We start from the raw sequence: 17,779 nt of genomic DNA on the forward strand, positions 1-17,779 counted from the left end.
TTTTAGTTTCAGATTTTCAATGTGTTTTTAAAAAAAATTTGTTATTTGGGCAATTGGATCATTGCAAGGAGGCGGGACTAAGGCATATGGGGGCGGGGCCCGATCACGCAATCCAATCAACAGCCGCGATTGTGAGTGACGGATGGATGGGCGGACGCGCATGCGTACAACGAGTTGTAGTCCCTCCCGGCGCTTCCTGTGGCCGGTGAACGATGAAGAAGACTACAACTCCCGGCATGCCCCGCGCCCTGAGAGCTACAGCTGTTCCAGGCGGAAGGGACAGATAAAAGTTGGGCTTTGGTTGAGCTACTGTGCATTTTTGGGGAGAAGACAGATTAAAAGCAAGAAAAAAAAATGGTCTGACTGATCATTAATGGTGAGTAAGAGTGTTTTCTGTTTGTAAAGTAAATAATAACTATAATTAGCGGTGGGATTAATTGTATAATGAATCTAAAGGGTTAGGTCGTTGGTCAAAGTTCAGTTTTTCTTCACTCAACTGCTTTATTAAAAAAATAGATTCCTGGTCACTCAAAGATAATTCCATTTTCTTAAAGATGCAGGTTTGTATTAAGAGCAGCCTTTAGTCCACACCAGGAAGTTATTTAAAAGAGTTGCTTGGGGAGATGAATGTTGTTGCTGGATTATGCACTGACTGATAAACATTGTGTGAGTGACCTTTGAATCCGAATGCCAGTGCATTCTTTGTAGGGCTGCACTATACCGAGAGCCTTCTGCTATGCAATCAGTTTGCACCTCCATCTTGCAGACTTTTTTTTTTATTGTATGGTTAAGATAGACCCAGGATAGAGATGGCTTTATTTGTGCATTAGGCAGGATTTTTCTTTCTAAAGGATAATGAAACCCAAGTATAATTTCTCCAAGGCAAATGAGAGGCATCTGTTGTTGAGGCCTAGTCAATTCTGAAAGATTTTTGTTTCCATGTTGTAATGCCATGGGTGATGTGCTTGCAGTGTAAAAACTCTGGGCTGGACTAGGTCTCTTATGATTTATGAATCCTTTGTTCTGCTAGCCCTCAGGCAGCCCATTTTCATGGTGGATGTTGTTTCTCTTTTTAATAATTGGCAAATATTTCAAGAACTAAGGGCTCCACTCTTAAGGATCCAGTCATGTATGCATTTTTATATATGTATGTACATTCATAGTCATTAATATGTAAACTTAATATCCAAAACTCTGCCTGTATCCAACGTCCCGTTCACCCATCGCCCCTGTGCTCACTGACCTACATTGGATCCTGGTCTGGCAATGCCTCCAGTTTAAAATTCTCATCCTTGTTTTCAAATCCCTCCATGGCCTTGCCCCTCCCTATCTCTGTAACCCCCTCCAGCCCTACAACCCTCTGAGATCTCTGTGCTCCTCCAATTCTGGCCTCTTGCGCCTCTGATTTTCATCGCTCCACCACTGGCGGCTGTGCCTGCAGCTGCCTAGGCTCTAAGCTCTGGAATTCCCTCCCAAAATCTCTCCGCCTCTCTTTCCTCCTTTTAAGACACTACTTAAAACTTACCTCTTCGGTCAAGCTTTTGGTCACCTGTCCTAATATCTCCTTATGTGGATCAACAACAACTTGCATTTATATAGCACCTTTAACATAGTAAAACGTCCCAAGGTGCTTCACAGCAGTGATTATCAAACAAAACTTGACACCAAGCCACATAAGGAGGTATTAGGCAGCTGACCAAAAGCTTGGTCAAAGAGGTAGGTTTTAAGGAGCGTCTTAAAGGAGGTAGCGAGGCGGAGAAGTTTAGGGAGGGAATTCCAGAGCTTAGGGCCCAGGCAGCTGAAGGCATAGCTGCCAGTGGTGGAGCGATGGAATTCGGGGATGCGCTAAAGGCAGGAATTGGAGGAGTGCAGCGATCTCTGAGGGTTGTAGGGCTGGAGGGGGCAAGGCCATGGAGAGATTTGAACACAAGGATGAGAATTTTAAAATCGAGGCGTTCCCAGACCGGGAGCCGATGTAGGCCGGCGAGCACAGGGGTGATGGGAGAACGGGACTTGCTGCAAGTTAGGATACAGGCAGCAGAGTTTTGGATGAGCTCAAGTTTATGGAGGGTGGAAAGTGGGAGGTTGGCCAGGAGAGCATTGGAATAGTCAAATCCAATCCAATCGGTGATAAATTTTGTTTGATCACTCCTGTGAAGCGTCTTGGGATGTTTAACTACATTAAATTGTTAATGAGACGACAATATATATTCTGAGTTTTATGTCTTTTAAAGCCTGCAGGTATGTGCTGAGGCAGATCGGCAGAGTTTTAAGCTGGAAGGAAAGTCCATCCTCTGCTGGCCAATCCAAGGCACCGGGTAGCCAGGTCAAAGGTTAGTATCTCTTGTAGTTCACTCTCCTGTCCTGGGTTCGATCCCTGCTCGATGCTTTGTTAGCCAACGTCAATTGAACTGGTAGTGCGTGTGCTACCGTTGTATTGAGCTTCCATGGAGGAATAACCTCAATCAGCCAGAGTTCCCACTCCTAATCTGCATGTACGGAAAGTGTCAACCGGATTGGGCTCAGCAGTGCTGACTCCCATAAAATAAAGTAAAATAGCCATTATCCCATTCATTTTAAACTGATTATTGCCAATTATAAAATCTAGGCTTCAGTGCCTTGGGCACATGGAATCGTACAGCACAGAGGGAGGCCGTTCGTCACGTCGTGCCTGTTTGAAAGTCTCGCTCCCGCCCCACCCTGCTCTTTCCTCATAGCCGTGCAATTTTTTTTTCCTTTTCAAGTAAATATTTGATTCACTTTTGAAAGTTACTGTTGAATCTGCTTCAGGCAGTGCATTTAAAATCATTACAACTCGCTGCGTTTTTAAAAAAAAAAATGTTTCCTCATCTCCCCTCCTGGTTCTTTTGCCGATCACCTTAAATCCGTGTCCTCTGGTTACCGACCCTCCTGTCAGTGGAAACAGTTTCTCCTTACTTACTCTGTCAAAACCGTTCATAATTTTGAACACCTATTAAAATCTTTGCTCTGAAAAGAAAGCACTTTCATTTATATAGCACCTTTCAGGACCTCTGGACATCCCAAAGTGTTTTACAGCCAATGAATTACTTTTTGAAGTGTAGTCACTGTTGTAATCCTGACATTAGTAATAGGGAAAATGCTGGAATCCATCATTAAGGACATAGTAATAGAGCATATAGAAAATCATAACATGATGAGGCAGAGTCAACTCTGTTTTATGAAAGGGAAATCATATTTGACAAATCTATTAGAGTTTTTTGAGGGTGTAACTAACAGGGTAGATACGGGGGAACCAGTGGATGTCGTATATTTGGATTTTCAAAAGGCATTCGATAAGGTGCCACACAAGACAACACAATTTGCAGGACTACGGGGAAAGGGCAGGGGAGTGGGACCAGCTGGATAGCTCTTGCGTGGAGCCGGCGCAGACTCGATGGGCCGAATGGCCTCCTTCTGTGCTGTAACCTTTCTATGATTCTAAGAGGTTGTCACAAGATTAGGGCTCATGGGATCGGGGGTAATATATTGGCATGGATTGAGAATTGGTTAACATACAGAAAAGAGAGTAGGGATAAATGGGTCATTTTCAGGTTGGCAGTCTGAGTGGGGTACCGCAGGGATCAGTGCTTGGGCCTCAGCTATTTACAATCTATATTAATGACTTTAATGAAGGGACCGAGTGTAATGTATCCAAGTTTGCTGACGATACAAAGCTAGGTGTGAAAGTAAGCTGTGAGGAGGACACACATAGTCTGCCAAAGTATATTGATAGGTTAAGTGAGTGGGCAAGAATGTGGCAGGTGGAGTATAATGTGGGGAAATGAGAGGTTATTCACTTTGGTAGGAAGAGTAGAAAACAGAATATTTTTTTAAATGGTGAGAAACTATTGAATGTTGGTGTTCAGAGGGACTTGGGCGTCCTTGTATACGAAACACAGAAAGTTAACATGCAGGTACAGCAAGCAATTATGAAGGCAAATGGTGTGTTGGCCTTTATTGCAAGGGGGTTGGGGTACAAGAGTAAGGAAGTCTTGCTGCAATTGTACAGGGCTTTGGTGAGACCACACCTGGAATACTGTGTACAGTTTTGGTCTCCTTACCTAAGGAAGGATATACTCGCCTTAGAGGCGGTGCACCGAAGGTTCACTAGATTGCTTCCTGGGATAACAGGGTTGTTAGGAGAGATTGAGTAGAATGGGCCTATACTCTCTGGAGTCTCGAAGCGTGAGAGGTGATCTTATTGAAACATGTGAGATTCTAAGTGGGCGTGTCAGGATAGATGCTGAGAGGCTGTTTCCTCTGGCTGGAGAGTCCAGAACTAGGGGACAAAGTCTCAGGATAAGAGGTCAGACAATTTGGACTGAGATGAGGAGGAATTTCTTCACTCAGTCGTGAATATTTGGAATTCTCTACCCCACAGGGCTGTGGATGCTCAGTTGTTGAGTATATTCAAAACTGAGATCGCTAGATTTTTGGACACTAAGGAAATCAAGGGGTCTAGGGATCAGGCGGGAAAGTAAAGTTGAGGTTGAAGATCAGCCATGATCTGATTGAATGGTGGAGCAGGCCCGAGGGGCCGTATGGCCTACTCCTGCTCCTATTTCTTATGTAATGTAGTTCTCTGAAAAGAATCCCAGCTTCTCCAATCACTCAATATAACTGAAGTCCCTCATCCCTGGTACCATTCTAATAAATCTCCTCTGCACCTTCCTGAGGCCTTGACATCCTTCCTAAAGTGTGGTGCCCTGAATTGCACACATTACTCCAACTGAGGCCTAACCAGTGATTTATAAAGGATTAGCATAACTTCCTTGCTTGAGGTAAGGCCATTTGGGAAAGATACTGGAGGGCGGCTAGCAGCCATGGGACCCTACCCAGTGAGAACCAGCATCTTCTGGAACGGGTAGAAAATGGAGGGAGGGATAATTGGATTCTTTGTGAGAGAAACTAGATGTGGCTGCATTGGTAGCATTCTTGTCTGAGTCAGAAGGTTGTGGGTTCAAGTCCCACTCCAGAGACTTGAGCACGTAATCTAGGCCGAGACGCCAAGTGCAGTACTGAGGGAGCACTGCAATGTTGGAGGCCCCGTCGCGCCCCCCGCCTCGGGTGGAAGTAAAAGATCCTACGGCCACTATTTTGAAGAAGTGCAAGGGGCGTTCTCCCCGGTGTCCTGGCTAATATTTATCCCTCAACCAACATCATTAAGACAGATTATCAGCTTGCTGTGTGCCAAATGGCTGCTGCGTTTCCTACCTTACCAGTGACTTCAAAAGTACTGTACTTCAGTGGTTGTAAAGTGCTCTGGGATGTCCGGAGGTCATGAAAGAATATAAATTCTTTTATTAACTATTCAATACCTCAACTGCCCAAACACACACTAAATAAGTGATTGGACTTGGTATCGACTCTTCCATGCTGTGTCTACACTAGAATGGTTTCTGGATGCGTGACTGCTGTCTCTTCAGTGCAAGATAATGGTCCTCTGCGGCACCAGTGTAGATCCTCGTAAGTTAGGCCACACCTGAATCCAGTGCTTGAGCTACAGTTGACGGTTATATATTTTTTTTACAATCAACTTACAATATGTACGAACCATCGTGGAAAAGCAAGAGCCAAATGTTAGGCAACAGCTGAGTTTTAAGCCGACCGCTCCAGCGGTCACTGTGGTCCGGTGAAGAATTTATCAAATGGCACAAATAGTGATGCCCAGTTCTCAAAATCTGTACTATCAAGCAGCAATACAACAGCTACTTGCATTTATATTGCACACTTCACGAGATGAACAGTGAACCTGGGTAGAGGGGGTTGGGGGGGGGGGGAAATGGAGAGATTAGGATAGGGAAACTGAAGGTATAGCTGAAGAGGTGGCTTTTAAGAGGCTTTTTGAAAACATGAAGGAAAATGGCAAGTCAGAGGAACCTGCGTGGAGAGTTCCGGGCGGGGGGTAATGATTGAAGAAATGCTCCATTGGAACAAGAAGTCTGGTGTTTAAGCACTAAATCTGCATGAGATGCACACTAAGCATTTAAATAAATGACTATTCATTGGCTCGAAAAACCCTTTAGTTACAAGGAAACGACAATAAAGAAAACCAGAACTTGTATTTATATAATGCCTCATGTCGTCAGGGTGTCTCAAAGGAGGCTTATGATAAGTGTCAGGCTTATAATTCAGTAGAGAACCAAGCTGAATACAAAAAGTACGGAGGAAAACTGAGAGAATGTATGAGACTAAGTTAGGGGATAATCTAAAAGGGAACCCAAGTGTTTTTATAAAGTGGAAGGATGGGGCCAATTAAGGACCAAAAAGGAGATCATCTTGTGGAGGCAGAGGGCATAGCTGAGGTACTAAATGAATACTTTGCATCTGTCTTCATTAAAGAAGAGGATGCCGCCAATGTCGCAGTAAAAGAGGAGGTGATCGAGAAATTGGACAGGATAAAAATAGAGGAGGTACTTAAAATGTTGGCAGCACTCAGTCAACCGGTCCGGATGGGATACATCCTGCGAAAGGAAGCAAGGGTGGAAATTGCGGAGTCTCTGGCCACAATCTTCCAATCCTCCTTAGATATTGGACTGGTGCCAGAGGACTGGAGGATTGCAAATGTTACACCCCTGTTCAAAAAAGGGAGGGGGATAAACCCGGCAACTACAGGCCAGTCAGTCTAATGTCGGTGGTGGAGAAACTTTTAGTGACAGTAATCTGGGACAAGATTAATTGGCACTTAGAAAAATATGGGTTAATAAATGAAAGCCAGCACTGATTTGTTAAAGGCAAATCGTGTTTGACTAACTTGAGTTCTTTGAAGTAACGGAGAGGTTGATGAGGGTAGTGTACTTGCTGTTATGTATATGGACTTTCAAAAGGTGTTTGATGAAGCACCACGTAATAGACTTGTTAGCAGAATTGAAGCCCATGGGGTTAAAGGGACAGTGGCTGCATGGTTACAAAATTGGCTAAGGGACAGAAAGCTGAGAGTAGTGGTGAACGGTTGTTTTTCAGACTGGAGGGAAGTATACAGTGGTGTCCCCCAGGGGTTGGTGTTGGGACCACTGCTCTTTTTGATATATATTAATGACCTGGACTTGGGTATACAGGGCATAATTTCAAAGTTTGCAGATGACATGAAATTTGGAAATGTAGTGAACAGTGAGGAGGGTAGTAAGACTCCAGGAGGACATAGACAAATGGCAGATGAAATTTAACAGAGAAGTGTGAAGTAATGTATTTTGGTAGGAAGAAGGAGGAGAAGCAATCTAAACTAGATGGTACAATTTTAAAGGGGGTGCAGGAACAGGGAGACCTGGGGGTATACGTATACAAGTCTTTGAAGGTGGCAGGACAAGTTGAGAAGACTGTTAATGGCACACTGGATCCGTGGCTTTCTAAATAGAGGCACAGAGTACAAAAACATTTGTAGGGCTGTGGGGAAAGAGCAGGGCAACGGGACTAAGTGCACAGCTCTTTCAAAGAGCCAGCACTGGCATGATGGGCCAAATGGCGGCCTCCTATGATTCGAAGTGCTGTATAAAGCAGTGGATTATTGTTGAATTGCAGTCACTGCTGTTGTGCAGAGAATTTATAACTTTATTTGCCCGTTTCTCTTTTTTTTGCAGATGAAAAGTATGACCAGATAAGCCCATCACTGGATGATGACTTGTTGACGGAGGCACTCCCGAAATCGGGACCCACAATTCAGCAGTGTGGGTCCTGAGGTTAAAGGTCGCACCTGTCTAGCTGTTGGCAATCCAGACCGGTGCACTATGGCAACTTCCTGAAGTCAGTCTACGGCGGTAAATACAATGGCAAAGAATGAAGATGTGCTCAGCAACTCGCCGACTGGGGAGATGAGCATCTCGGAAAATACCTGCCATGTTTTGAAGTTTTACAATTAATAAAAAATCATGCTTAACGATAGAAAACTTGTCTTCAATGTGCAAATACAGATGAAGTAAAACAACTTTTATTTATATCACGCCTTTAACATAGAAAAATGTCACAGCAGCATTATCAAAGAGCCACATAAGACATTAGGACAAGTAGTCACAGAGGTAGGTTTTAAGGAGCGTCTTAAATGAGGTAGAGAGGAGGAGAGGTTTAGGGAGGGAATTTCAGAGCTTGGGGCCCAGGCAGCTGAAGGCACAGCCGCCGATGGTTGGGCAAAGAAAGGAGGGGAGGCGCAAAAGTGGAGGGTGTCTCAGCTGACTCTGGAGTTTGAGCGGGAAAGACCCAGAAATGTCTATTGATGTTCTAGTAAGTGGTGTCAGCTGTGGCTCAGTAGGCAGCACTCTCTCCTCTGAGGCAGAAGGTCGTGGGTTTATGTCCCATTGCACAGACTGGAGCTCAAAATCTAGGTCGACTCCCAGTGAAGTACTGAGGGAGTGCTGCACTGTCGGAGATGCTGCCTTTCGGACGAGACATCGAACCAAAGCCCTGCCGCCGTCTGCTCTCTTGGGCGGACATAAAACATCCGATGGCACTCTTTCGAAGAAGGCCAGGGGAGTTCTCCCTGGTGTCCTGCCTAACATTTATCCCTCATCCAACAACATTAAAAGAGATTGTCCGGTTGTTATCACATTGCTGTTTGTGGGATCTTGCTGTGTGCAAATTGTCTGCTGCGTTTCCTACGTTACAACAGTGACTACACTTCAAAAATGTACTTCATTGGCTGTAAAGCCCTTTGGGATGGACTGAGGTTGTGAAAGGCACTGTATAAATGCAAGTCTTTTTTTTCATTTTACCACCATGAGCTCCTCCCCACCCCCTTTTCCTGTACTCTGGGTGATCTGATACATCCAGGAACAGGAAAAATCTACCCCTACACGTTAACACGCGTCGAATGCTGTCCGATAAGAGCCATTGTTTAATAATGTGATGCTAATTGATAGGAACTGAAGGAACTTTCAGCTCTCTAATATCGGGTATCAATGCCAGATGTGGCTGTTGTGTCTCTGTCCCATCTGCTGCCTGGGAAATGGGGCAAAGGCTATGATTCACCTGAGAAACAGCTGGATGCTGACTGGAAGAATAAGATCAGACGAGTTAAACTGCTTCTTTGTCCAAACCTAGGGAACAATTTGACTAAACGATCACCATTTACCCAGTGTGTATTGTACACCTTTCCCTTTACACCTTGTGTAAATGCGATGTTTAACATTTCTGGTATAATGTAAACAAATTAACACGTACAACTCAAATCTTTTAGTACAACCGTACGAAGGATCGCTGCTGGTAAGAAAAGCTTTTTATTTAAGACTAAAATACAGGGGGAGCTGTCCAGGGTCTACTTTGCCAGAAGCACACCAACTCTCCTTTGATCTCCTCTTTCACTATTAAAATACTAAATTGTCTTCTTCATGCTATTAAATAATCTCTAACAAATTAAAAATAAAACTTTTGTAGCATTTCATAAACCTTTAAAAATATTTACACACTTTTAAAAAAAAAGTTCATTTTTGGTATGAAAAGCATTTGTTCACACATTAAACGGACTCAGCAAATACAGTCATCTCTGTGTAGCCAAACGTACGTAGATGGGGTGAAATATACTGAAACCCTGTGCCATGGGCATCACATGCAATGAGTGGCTGATTGGAAAATCGCAGGTTCATACAGCACAGAAGGAGGCCCGTCGTGCCTGTGGCGGCTGGATCTTTGACAGAGCTATCCGATTAGTCTCATTCCGCTCCTCTTTCCCCATAGCCCTGAAATTTTTTTCCTTTTCAAGTATTTATCCAATTCCCTTTTGAAAGTTATTATTGAATCTGCTTCCACTGCCCTTTCAGGCAGCGCATTCCAGCTCATAACTCGCTGCATTTTAAAAAAAAAAATATTCCTCATTTTTGCCCTCTGGTTCTTTTGCCAATTATCTTAAATCTGTGTCCTCTGGTTACCGATCCTCCTGCCACTGGAAACAGTTTCTCATTATTTACTCTTATCAAAACCCTTCATAATTTTGACTGCAATTTTCCATCTGTTAATGTCAATGGATAAAAAAACTGCAAGTAATGCACCCGTGACTCTTCGATAAGTTTTCCACAGCAGGTTGGGGGTGGAAGGGTCTCAGGATAATCCACCCACTGGTCGAGTCAACACCTTTGGGATAAACAGGTCAAAGTGCAATTGCTGAGTCAATCCTTGCTGTGCTAGCAAGATAAAAAAAAAAGCTCATTGGCCATAGTATGTGGGCAGCAGTTCAATAGATTATTTACATAAAACCCTTACAAGTTCAGAAAACAACTACATTCAGCCTACCTGGTCACAGGTTTAAAACAGTTTGTGTTCAAGGTCCAATATTGTTACCTGCAGAAACCATCACAGTTGAAAAGCTCTTGCAAAGTTCACAGTTGAAGATGATTACTTCAGTTTGCAGCTTGAAAGGTTCAGTATAGAAGTCTCTATGTACTGACAAAGACAGGGAACTTGTGCATCCTTTGCGTGAATGAAAGCCCTAGTGACAGGAAGCTGTTGCGTTACAAGTAGTTTTACATAAAGTCCGCTGTATGTGACCAACAACTGATAAGCTATTTCCTGTAATGAAAATAATACAGAACTTATAATAAAATCACATAAAAAATGAAATTAGTTAAGGCAAAATATCATCTATCACTTAGTCTTGACTCAGTTGGTCGCACTCTCGCCTCGGAGTCAGGTTGTGGGTTCGAGTCCCACTCCGGAGACCTGGGCACAAAATCCAGGCCGACACTCCCAGTGCAGTACTGAGGGAGTGCTGCACTTTCGGAGGTGCCGTCTTTCGGATGAAACGTTAAACTGAGGCCCCATCTGCCCTCTCGGGTGGACGTAATAGATCCCACGGCACAATTTCAAAGAAGAGCGGGGGAGACCTGGCCAATATTTATCCCTCAACCAACATCATTAAAACAGATTATCTGGTCATTTATCTCATTGCTGTTAGTGGGACCTTGCTGTGCATAAAATGGTTGACGTGTTTCCCTACATTACAACAGTGACTACACTTCAAAAGCATTTCATTGGTTGTGAAACACTTTGGGACATCCCGAATTCATGAAAGGTGCTTTATAAATGTAATTTCTTTCCGGCTTTGGTTTTCTTTTGCACTGTTCCTCATTCCTCTGCTGGTATACCAAATCTGCTGGTTACTAACACCTTATGGTCATAGGAACGTAGGAACAGGAGTAGGCCATTCAGCCCCTTGTGCCTGCTCCGCCATTTGATAAGATCATGGCTGATCTGTGATCCAACTCCATATACCTGCCTTTGGCCCATATCCCTTAATACCTTTGGTTGGCAAAAAGCTGACTATCTCAGATTTAAATTTAGCAATTGAGCTAGCATCAACCGTCGTTAATGGTTGCCACTCCTAATATCTCCTTCTTTGGCTTGGTATCCATTTATTTCTGATTACGCCTTTGGAGGTGCCTTGGGACATTTTTCTCCGTTAAAGGTGTTATGAAAACACAAGTTGTTGTTGATGGTCTTTTCATCTGTTCACATGACTGGGATGGGCTGGGATGGCTGTAGGTTGGTTTTACCTTCTGGATGCACGAGCAAAGATGAGCTGAACAGACTTCCTCGTCTGTACGTATCTTGAGCTCCTTCATATTCTCCAGTGTGAACAAGTCGCCTGCCTATCTTTATTACTTAGTATTAAAGAAAAGACTTGCATTTATATAGCGCCTTTCACGACCACAGGACGTCCCAAAGCGCTTTACAGCCAATGAAGTACTTCTTGAAGTGTAGTCACTGTTGTAATGCAGGCAATGCAGCAGCCAATTTGCGCACAGCAGAGTCCCACAAACAGCAGTGTGATAATGACCGGATAATCTGCTTTTTAGTGATGTTGGTTGAGGGATAAATATTAACCAGGACACCGGGGAGAACTGCCCTGCCTTTTTTTAGAAATAGTGCCTTGGGATCTTTTACGTCCACCTGTGAACATTATGCACAAGGAAGGACAGTGTTGCAATTTACAACAACAATTTGAATTCATACAGCGCCTTTAACGTAGTGAAACGTCCCAAGGCGCTTCACAGGAGCGATTATCAGACACAATTTAACACCGAGCCACATAAGGAGATATCAGGATAGGTGATCAAAAGCTTGGTCAAAGAGGTAGGTTTTAAAAAGAGTGTCTTAAACGAGGAGAGGTAGAGAGGCGGAGAGGTTTAGAGAGCGAGTTCCAGGGCTTAGGGCTTAGACTGCTGAAGGCACGGCCGCCAAAGGTGGGGCGAAGGAAATCGGGGATGCACAAGAGACCAAAACGCTATCGTTAGTAATCTATTAATGTAAATCCATTACCTGAGCTGTGCCCTTAGGCACAAGGCAAGTCAATGTATTAAAGACATGCTGTGATTGGTGACTGCCGTTTCTCTGAGTGTTCTCGTTGTTCCCTGGTAACAGTGGAGTCTCTTCAGACTCTGCCTCCATGTCGTTCAGAGGACTGACTTGATTTGTTTCTATGACGATGCAGAGGTGACCCAGCTTCGCATTCAAAAGGGCCTGTTGGTTAAAAACACCAACCGTTAAATGGGCACACGGTACATGAGGGGTAAGGTTGGGCTTATTTGGTTACTGTATAGGAGCAGGAGTAGGCCATTCAGCCCCTCATGCCTGCTCCGTCATTTAATTAGATCACGGCTGATCTGTACCTCAACTCCACATCCCTAAATACCTTTACCTAACAAGAATCTATTGATCTCAGCCTTGAAAGCTCCAATTGTCTCGCAGCATCCACAGCCTTTTGGGTGGTGGGGGGGGGCAGAAAAAAGAGATCCAGATTTCCACTGCCCTTTGTGTGAAGAAGACATCACCCCTGAACGGCCTAGCTCTAATTGTAAGATTATGCTCCCTTGTTTTGGACTCACTCCGCCAGAGGAAACAGTTTCTCTCTATCTACCCTATCAAATCTTTTAATCATCTTAAAAACCTCGATAAGGTCATCTTCTATACTCAAACTTGCGCAACTCTTCCTCCATGATTCTCTTCTCTCTCTGCCTTTTTCTCCTCCTTCAAATTCAATGCTGTACTTCAAAATTGCTAATAAAATAAAAGCAATTCAAAAACAACCAAAATGGAAAGTTAGAAAGCAACAGCCAGTTAAGATGTTTGGAAGTTGAATGTTACAGACTCCCTGTCAGGCCCACTAAATGCTGATTCAGTTGATGGGTTGAGGAAGCTAAATGGACTGACTTGCTGAGTAAGCAGCGATGGGAAATGAACACAAAAGGCTAGACCGGGAGATGAAAAGTAATCAGTCATCATCCTGAAACAGGCCCAAACAGTGGGATGGGTCGGAGGTGGGGTTGCCAACTCTGGTTGGATGTATTCCTGGAGGTTTCATCACACGACCTCCCACCTCCAACTGCCCCGTTCCCACGATCATCTGCCATTGGTCGCCCAACACGTCCATCCTCGCGGAGCCCCATCTTCCCTCACCAATGGGAAAGCGAAAAGACTCTTTGGGGGTGATTTTAACCCCCAAGAACGGGTGGGTTGGGGGCGGGTGGGAGTTGAAAATAGTTGTTTTTTGGGTCGCCACCGCAACCCGGCTTTATTTCCAGGTTTAACGTGGGCGTGTAAAAGTCCAGGCTTCCCACTGGGAATGGAAAGTCTGAAAATTTTGCAGTTGCGACCCAAAAAAACAACTATTTTCAACTCCCACCCACCCCAACCCACCCGTTCTTGGGGGTTAAAATCACCCCCTTTGTTACCCGATTGGATGATTCTTGACTGTCACTCAAACAGCCTTTTCCCTCCCCTCTTTGTGACGAATAAAAAAGTGTTCAAAGAAAAATTTTTAAAAGCACATTTTTTTTTAATGTCCCTGTGATTTTTCTCCTGGGCTGCTCACTGCAGCGTCCAGGAGATAAATCTTTAATTCCTGGAGACTCCAGGCGACCCTAGTTGGAGGGGGCGGATGGCCTTTTCTCATTCCTTCACTTTAAAAAAAAATGTTGTCTTTATTTGTAAGCGGACGAAGAAACCAAATGCTACCTGAAGTCCAGAAGCCGTCTGATGTCTTTCTTCCAGCAAAGAAGCGAGTCTGTTCTCGCACTCCTTAATGTTAAAATAGATGAAACCAAGCTGGCTTTTTGTCAAGGAATAAAATCTGTTAGCTGTTTCAGTCTGTACATTATTAGTTTATGGGGATCACTCACCACTACTCCAACATACAAAATCAATTTCAAAGAAGGAGGCCATTCAGCCCATTTAATTTCACCTTTCCAGGATACTAACCCTATCGATGACTCATTACAGCTTTTTAACACTCAATTTGAACAGGGGGACAAAACCTCTGTCGCATCCACCTGTCAAATGCAGCATTCCCTCTGTACCCCTATGGAATGTCAGCCTAGGCTACGTATTCCCTGCTTTAGACCTTAAAGCCACAGCCTTCTGACCCACAGTCCAGCTGTGTCTCAACAATATATACCGACAGGTTTTACACAAAATCTATTTAGTGTTTTGAAAGCCCCATCATTGCTGGCTGAAACATACCGGTTAACTCCTATTTTCCCAATGCATTTTCAAAAGGTACTCCTACAAAACAGCATTTGGGAAAATTAATGACTGTGGAGTAAAGTACAGACCAACATTATTTCCCGGCCATTGTTTTGTTGATTCCGCCTTAAAGGCAGTGTCGGGGAAAAATACTTCCATTTTGAATTCTACTTTTATATAAAAAATAAACGTTTAAATTCCTATGAGAAAGGCTGAGTGGGTGAGTCAAAAATGGCAAAGTGATAAGTGAATTATAAACCTAGAAATCAAAGCCTAGAAATTAGTTTGTGATATTAGTGTATAAAAGACTAATGAGTTTATATGACGCTCCTCTGTCCTCTATTTTAATGGAGGTGTTAACCCTTGTAAAATAAACGATTCAACACCTCAATAAGCGAACTTTTGCCTGCTGTCATCCCAATGGTAGTTTTGAGACTTTAAGGAAGCCTCAATTTAGCTGTTCCTGAAAATCAAACCTGTAGTGTTATTTAATATTACATATTCCTCCCAATTTTCTCCTCTACTCCTCTTCCAAAGGCAGCGACTCTTGATGGGCTCGGGTTCCACAGGTGCTGGCAACTCTCCCACAGCCTGGCCAAGTGGCTGCACTTCGTGTGCGAGCCCAGACAGTGGGTGTCTGTGGGCTATTTGACTGTGGGGGGCATCATATCTGAGCTTGATCTCGTCCTCATCCGATGTCCACCCACACACGTGCATGCGTAGAGTTATCCAGAGACTCCTGTTGGAGGAACCCTGGCTGATGTTTCCTCTCTCCAGATACAGTTACAGGACAATTGCAGTAGCCCCACTGCTGCATGACGAACATCATCTAAATCAAACTGGGACTGCCAGGATTAGTGCTCTACTTGGCTGTAACTTTACTCACTCAGCCATTAGGGGGGTGGGGGGGTGCGGGGGGAGTTTCTTTTATTCATTTTTGGGATATGAGCATCGCCAACAAGACGGGGCATTTATTGCCCATCCCTAGTTGCCCCTTGAGAAGGTGGTGGTGGGCCTTCTTCTTGAACCGCTGCAGTCCCGTGTGGTGAATGTGCTCCCACAGTGGGGTTAGGTTGGGGAGTTCCAGGATTTTGACCCAGCGACAATGAAGGAGCGGCCGATATATGTCCAAGTCGGGGCGGTGTGCCACTCGGAGGGGATCTTGGAGGTGATGGGGGAGGTCGCGGGTTTGGGAGGCGCTGTCTGATACTGTATTTACAAATGCTCCTACAGACCAATTGTAAGCCCAATGGCAGTGAAATCAATTGTAATTTGGGGTGCCCAACCTGTGATTTAAAATTCAAAAACATTATTCTACTAGAGCTGGAAATATCAAACATATCAGGCTGGCTTTGTCCTTGCTGTGGTGTTTCATTTGAGTCCCCTTCCACAGTTTACAGAAGGTTGTGACTCCAACCATGTGATGATAATCAATTGCCACTTAAAAACAAAACCTTTATTACTCTACAGCACTCTAACAGCCAACTAGACAACTGGCCACCGCACAATGCACCGAGTCTCCTTGACCGATATTCATATTTTATATTTGATGACCATATGGGGTGAGGGAGGGGAACGAGAATTACAACGACCTGTAAACAGCTTGCTGTCAGTGCCCCAGGTAAGAAACCTGTTACCATGCAGCAAATGAGGCATCTCTGCTTCATTAAAAAGAAATGTTCAAAAGAGGCAGGGGGTGAAATTCCTCTTCTTTAAAAAAAACAATGGGTGAACACCTGCTTTCACCATGTTAATAGCCCACTTAAGAAAAATTACATTGGACGAGTCTTACTCTCCTTTTACAAATGGACCATTAAAATAAAACAGCCAGGTAGAATCGTACAGCACAGAAGGAGGCAATTCGGCCCATCGTGCCTGTGCCGGCTCTTTGAAAGAGCTATCCTATTAGTCCCATTCCCTTGCTCTTTCCCCGTAGCTCTGCAAAATTTTCCCCATTCAAGTATTTGTCCAATTCCCTTTTGAAAGTTACTATTGAATCTGCAGTGCATTCCAGATCATAACAACTCGCTGCATAAAAAAAATTCTCCTCATCTCCCCTCTGGTTTTTATGCCTATTATCTTAAATCTGTGTCCTCTGGTTACCGACCCTCCTGCCACTGGAAACAGTTTCTCCTTGTTTACTCTATCAAGACCCATTATTATTTTGAACACCTTTATTAAATCTCCCTTTAACCTTCTCTGCTTGAAGGAGAACGATCCCAACTTTTCCAGTCTCTCCACGCAACTGAAGTCCCTTGTCCCTGGTACCAATGTTGAGTTTCTTATTTTTTCTCCACTCTGCTGTCACAGGGTTAAATAACTAACCCCTTCATGGATCATTCTGATATCTGGGAAGGATACGTGAAGCAGACTCGTGCAATATTTTGTAACATCCAGAGCTCCAACTAAGATGTTGTGTTTCACGAGGTTCTCGTTGGCCCAGATGAGACGCACATCAGTGTTTACATTAATCTGTAAAACAGATTTTAGTTAAGTTTAAAAAAAACATTTAGCCCGGCATTTCAGTCTAACATCTATGTAGTTCGCTGTGCCACATTTATTTTGTGTTTACGTGTCGTAGGAACTAAGAGTTCAACCCCATGATCGGCAAAACGTTCAGGCAATATGTTCAATAACTAAGAAAGGGTAAAAATTACTGTTGGCGCTGTTACCATACGAAGGCTTAGTGCACTTGTACAAAATTATTTTCCCTGCCATTGTTTTAGTGTCGGCTGTGGCTCAGTCGGTCGCACTCTCCCCTCCGAGGCAGAAGGTCGTGGGTTCAAGTCCCACTCCATAGGCTTGAGCACAAAAATCTAGACTGGCACTCTCAGTGCAGTACTGAGGGAGTGCTGCACTGTCAGAGGTGCGGTCTTTCGGAAGAGATGTTAAACTGAGGCCCTCGTCTGCCCGCTCAGGTGGACGTAAAAGATCCCACGGCCACTATTTTGAAGAAGAGCAGGGGAGTCCCCCCAGGTGTCCTGGGCCAATAGTTATCCCTCAACTCACATCACTAAAAAAAACAGATTATCTGGTCATTATCAGATTGCTGTTTGTGGGACCTTGCTGTGGACAAATTGGCTGCTGCGTTGCCTACATTACAACAGTGACTACGCTTCAAAAAGCACTTAATTGGCTGTAAAGCACTTTGGGACGTTCTGAGGTTGTGAAAGGCGCTATATAAATGCAAGTTCTTTCTTTTCTTTTAGTCTTTGCATCACTGCATGTCTGGTTGAGAAGGCAAGTGGAGGTCCTGCTCCAGGCCTGCATCAGTGCTGCTCTGAACCGTATGTTCAGTCCGATCTGCTTTTCAGCC

The 17,779-nt window shown here is 44.1% G+C and overlaps 2 protein-coding genes and 1 long non-coding RNA gene across 6 annotated transcripts in view; 1 reads left to right on the forward strand and 2 right to left on the reverse strand.

The window, feature by feature from the left end:
- LOC137305096 (cytochrome P450 2K1-like) overlaps nt 1-10,319 on the reverse strand; it is a 46,825-nt gene extending 36,506 nt beyond the window's left edge. The window contains exon 1 of the mRNA XM_067973877.1: nt 10,237-10,319. The gene's annotated coding sequence lies outside the window, so the exon portion shown is untranslated. The remainder of the gene's footprint in view (nt 1-10,236) is intronic.
- On the forward strand, nt 251-7,904 carry LOC137305110 (uncharacterized). The gene is made up of 3 exons (XR_010958664.1): nt 251-376; nt 2,235-2,333; nt 7,599-7,904. It is a non-coding gene; the product is annotated as an uncharacterized lncRNA (long non-coding RNA).
- Nucleotides 9,182-17,779, reverse strand: part of tmem268 (transmembrane protein 268) — a 44,443-nt gene continuing 35,845 nt past the window's right edge. For all 4 annotated transcript variants that reach the window (XM_067973890.1, XM_067973892.1, XM_067973889.1 and 1 more), the window contains exons 7-10: nt 16,825-16,935; nt 13,957-14,046; nt 12,262-12,462; nt 9,182-10,512 (exon numbers count right to left, since the gene is read on the reverse strand). In XM_067973890.1, the coding sequence (XP_067829991.1) occupies nt 10,339-10,512; nt 12,262-12,462; nt 13,957-14,046; nt 16,825-16,935 (576 nt within the window). In that variant the 3' untranslated portion in view covers nt 9,182-10,338. The remainder of the gene's footprint in view (nt 10,513-12,261; nt 12,463-13,956; nt 14,047-16,824; nt 16,936-17,779) is intronic.

Source organism: Heptranchias perlo, chromosome 39 (genome assembly GCF_035084215.1).
Source record: "Heptranchias perlo isolate sHepPer1 chromosome 39, sHepPer1.hap1, whole genome shotgun sequence".
Taxonomy (NCBI): Eukaryota; Metazoa; Chordata; class Chondrichthyes; order Hexanchiformes; family Hexanchidae; genus Heptranchias; species Heptranchias perlo.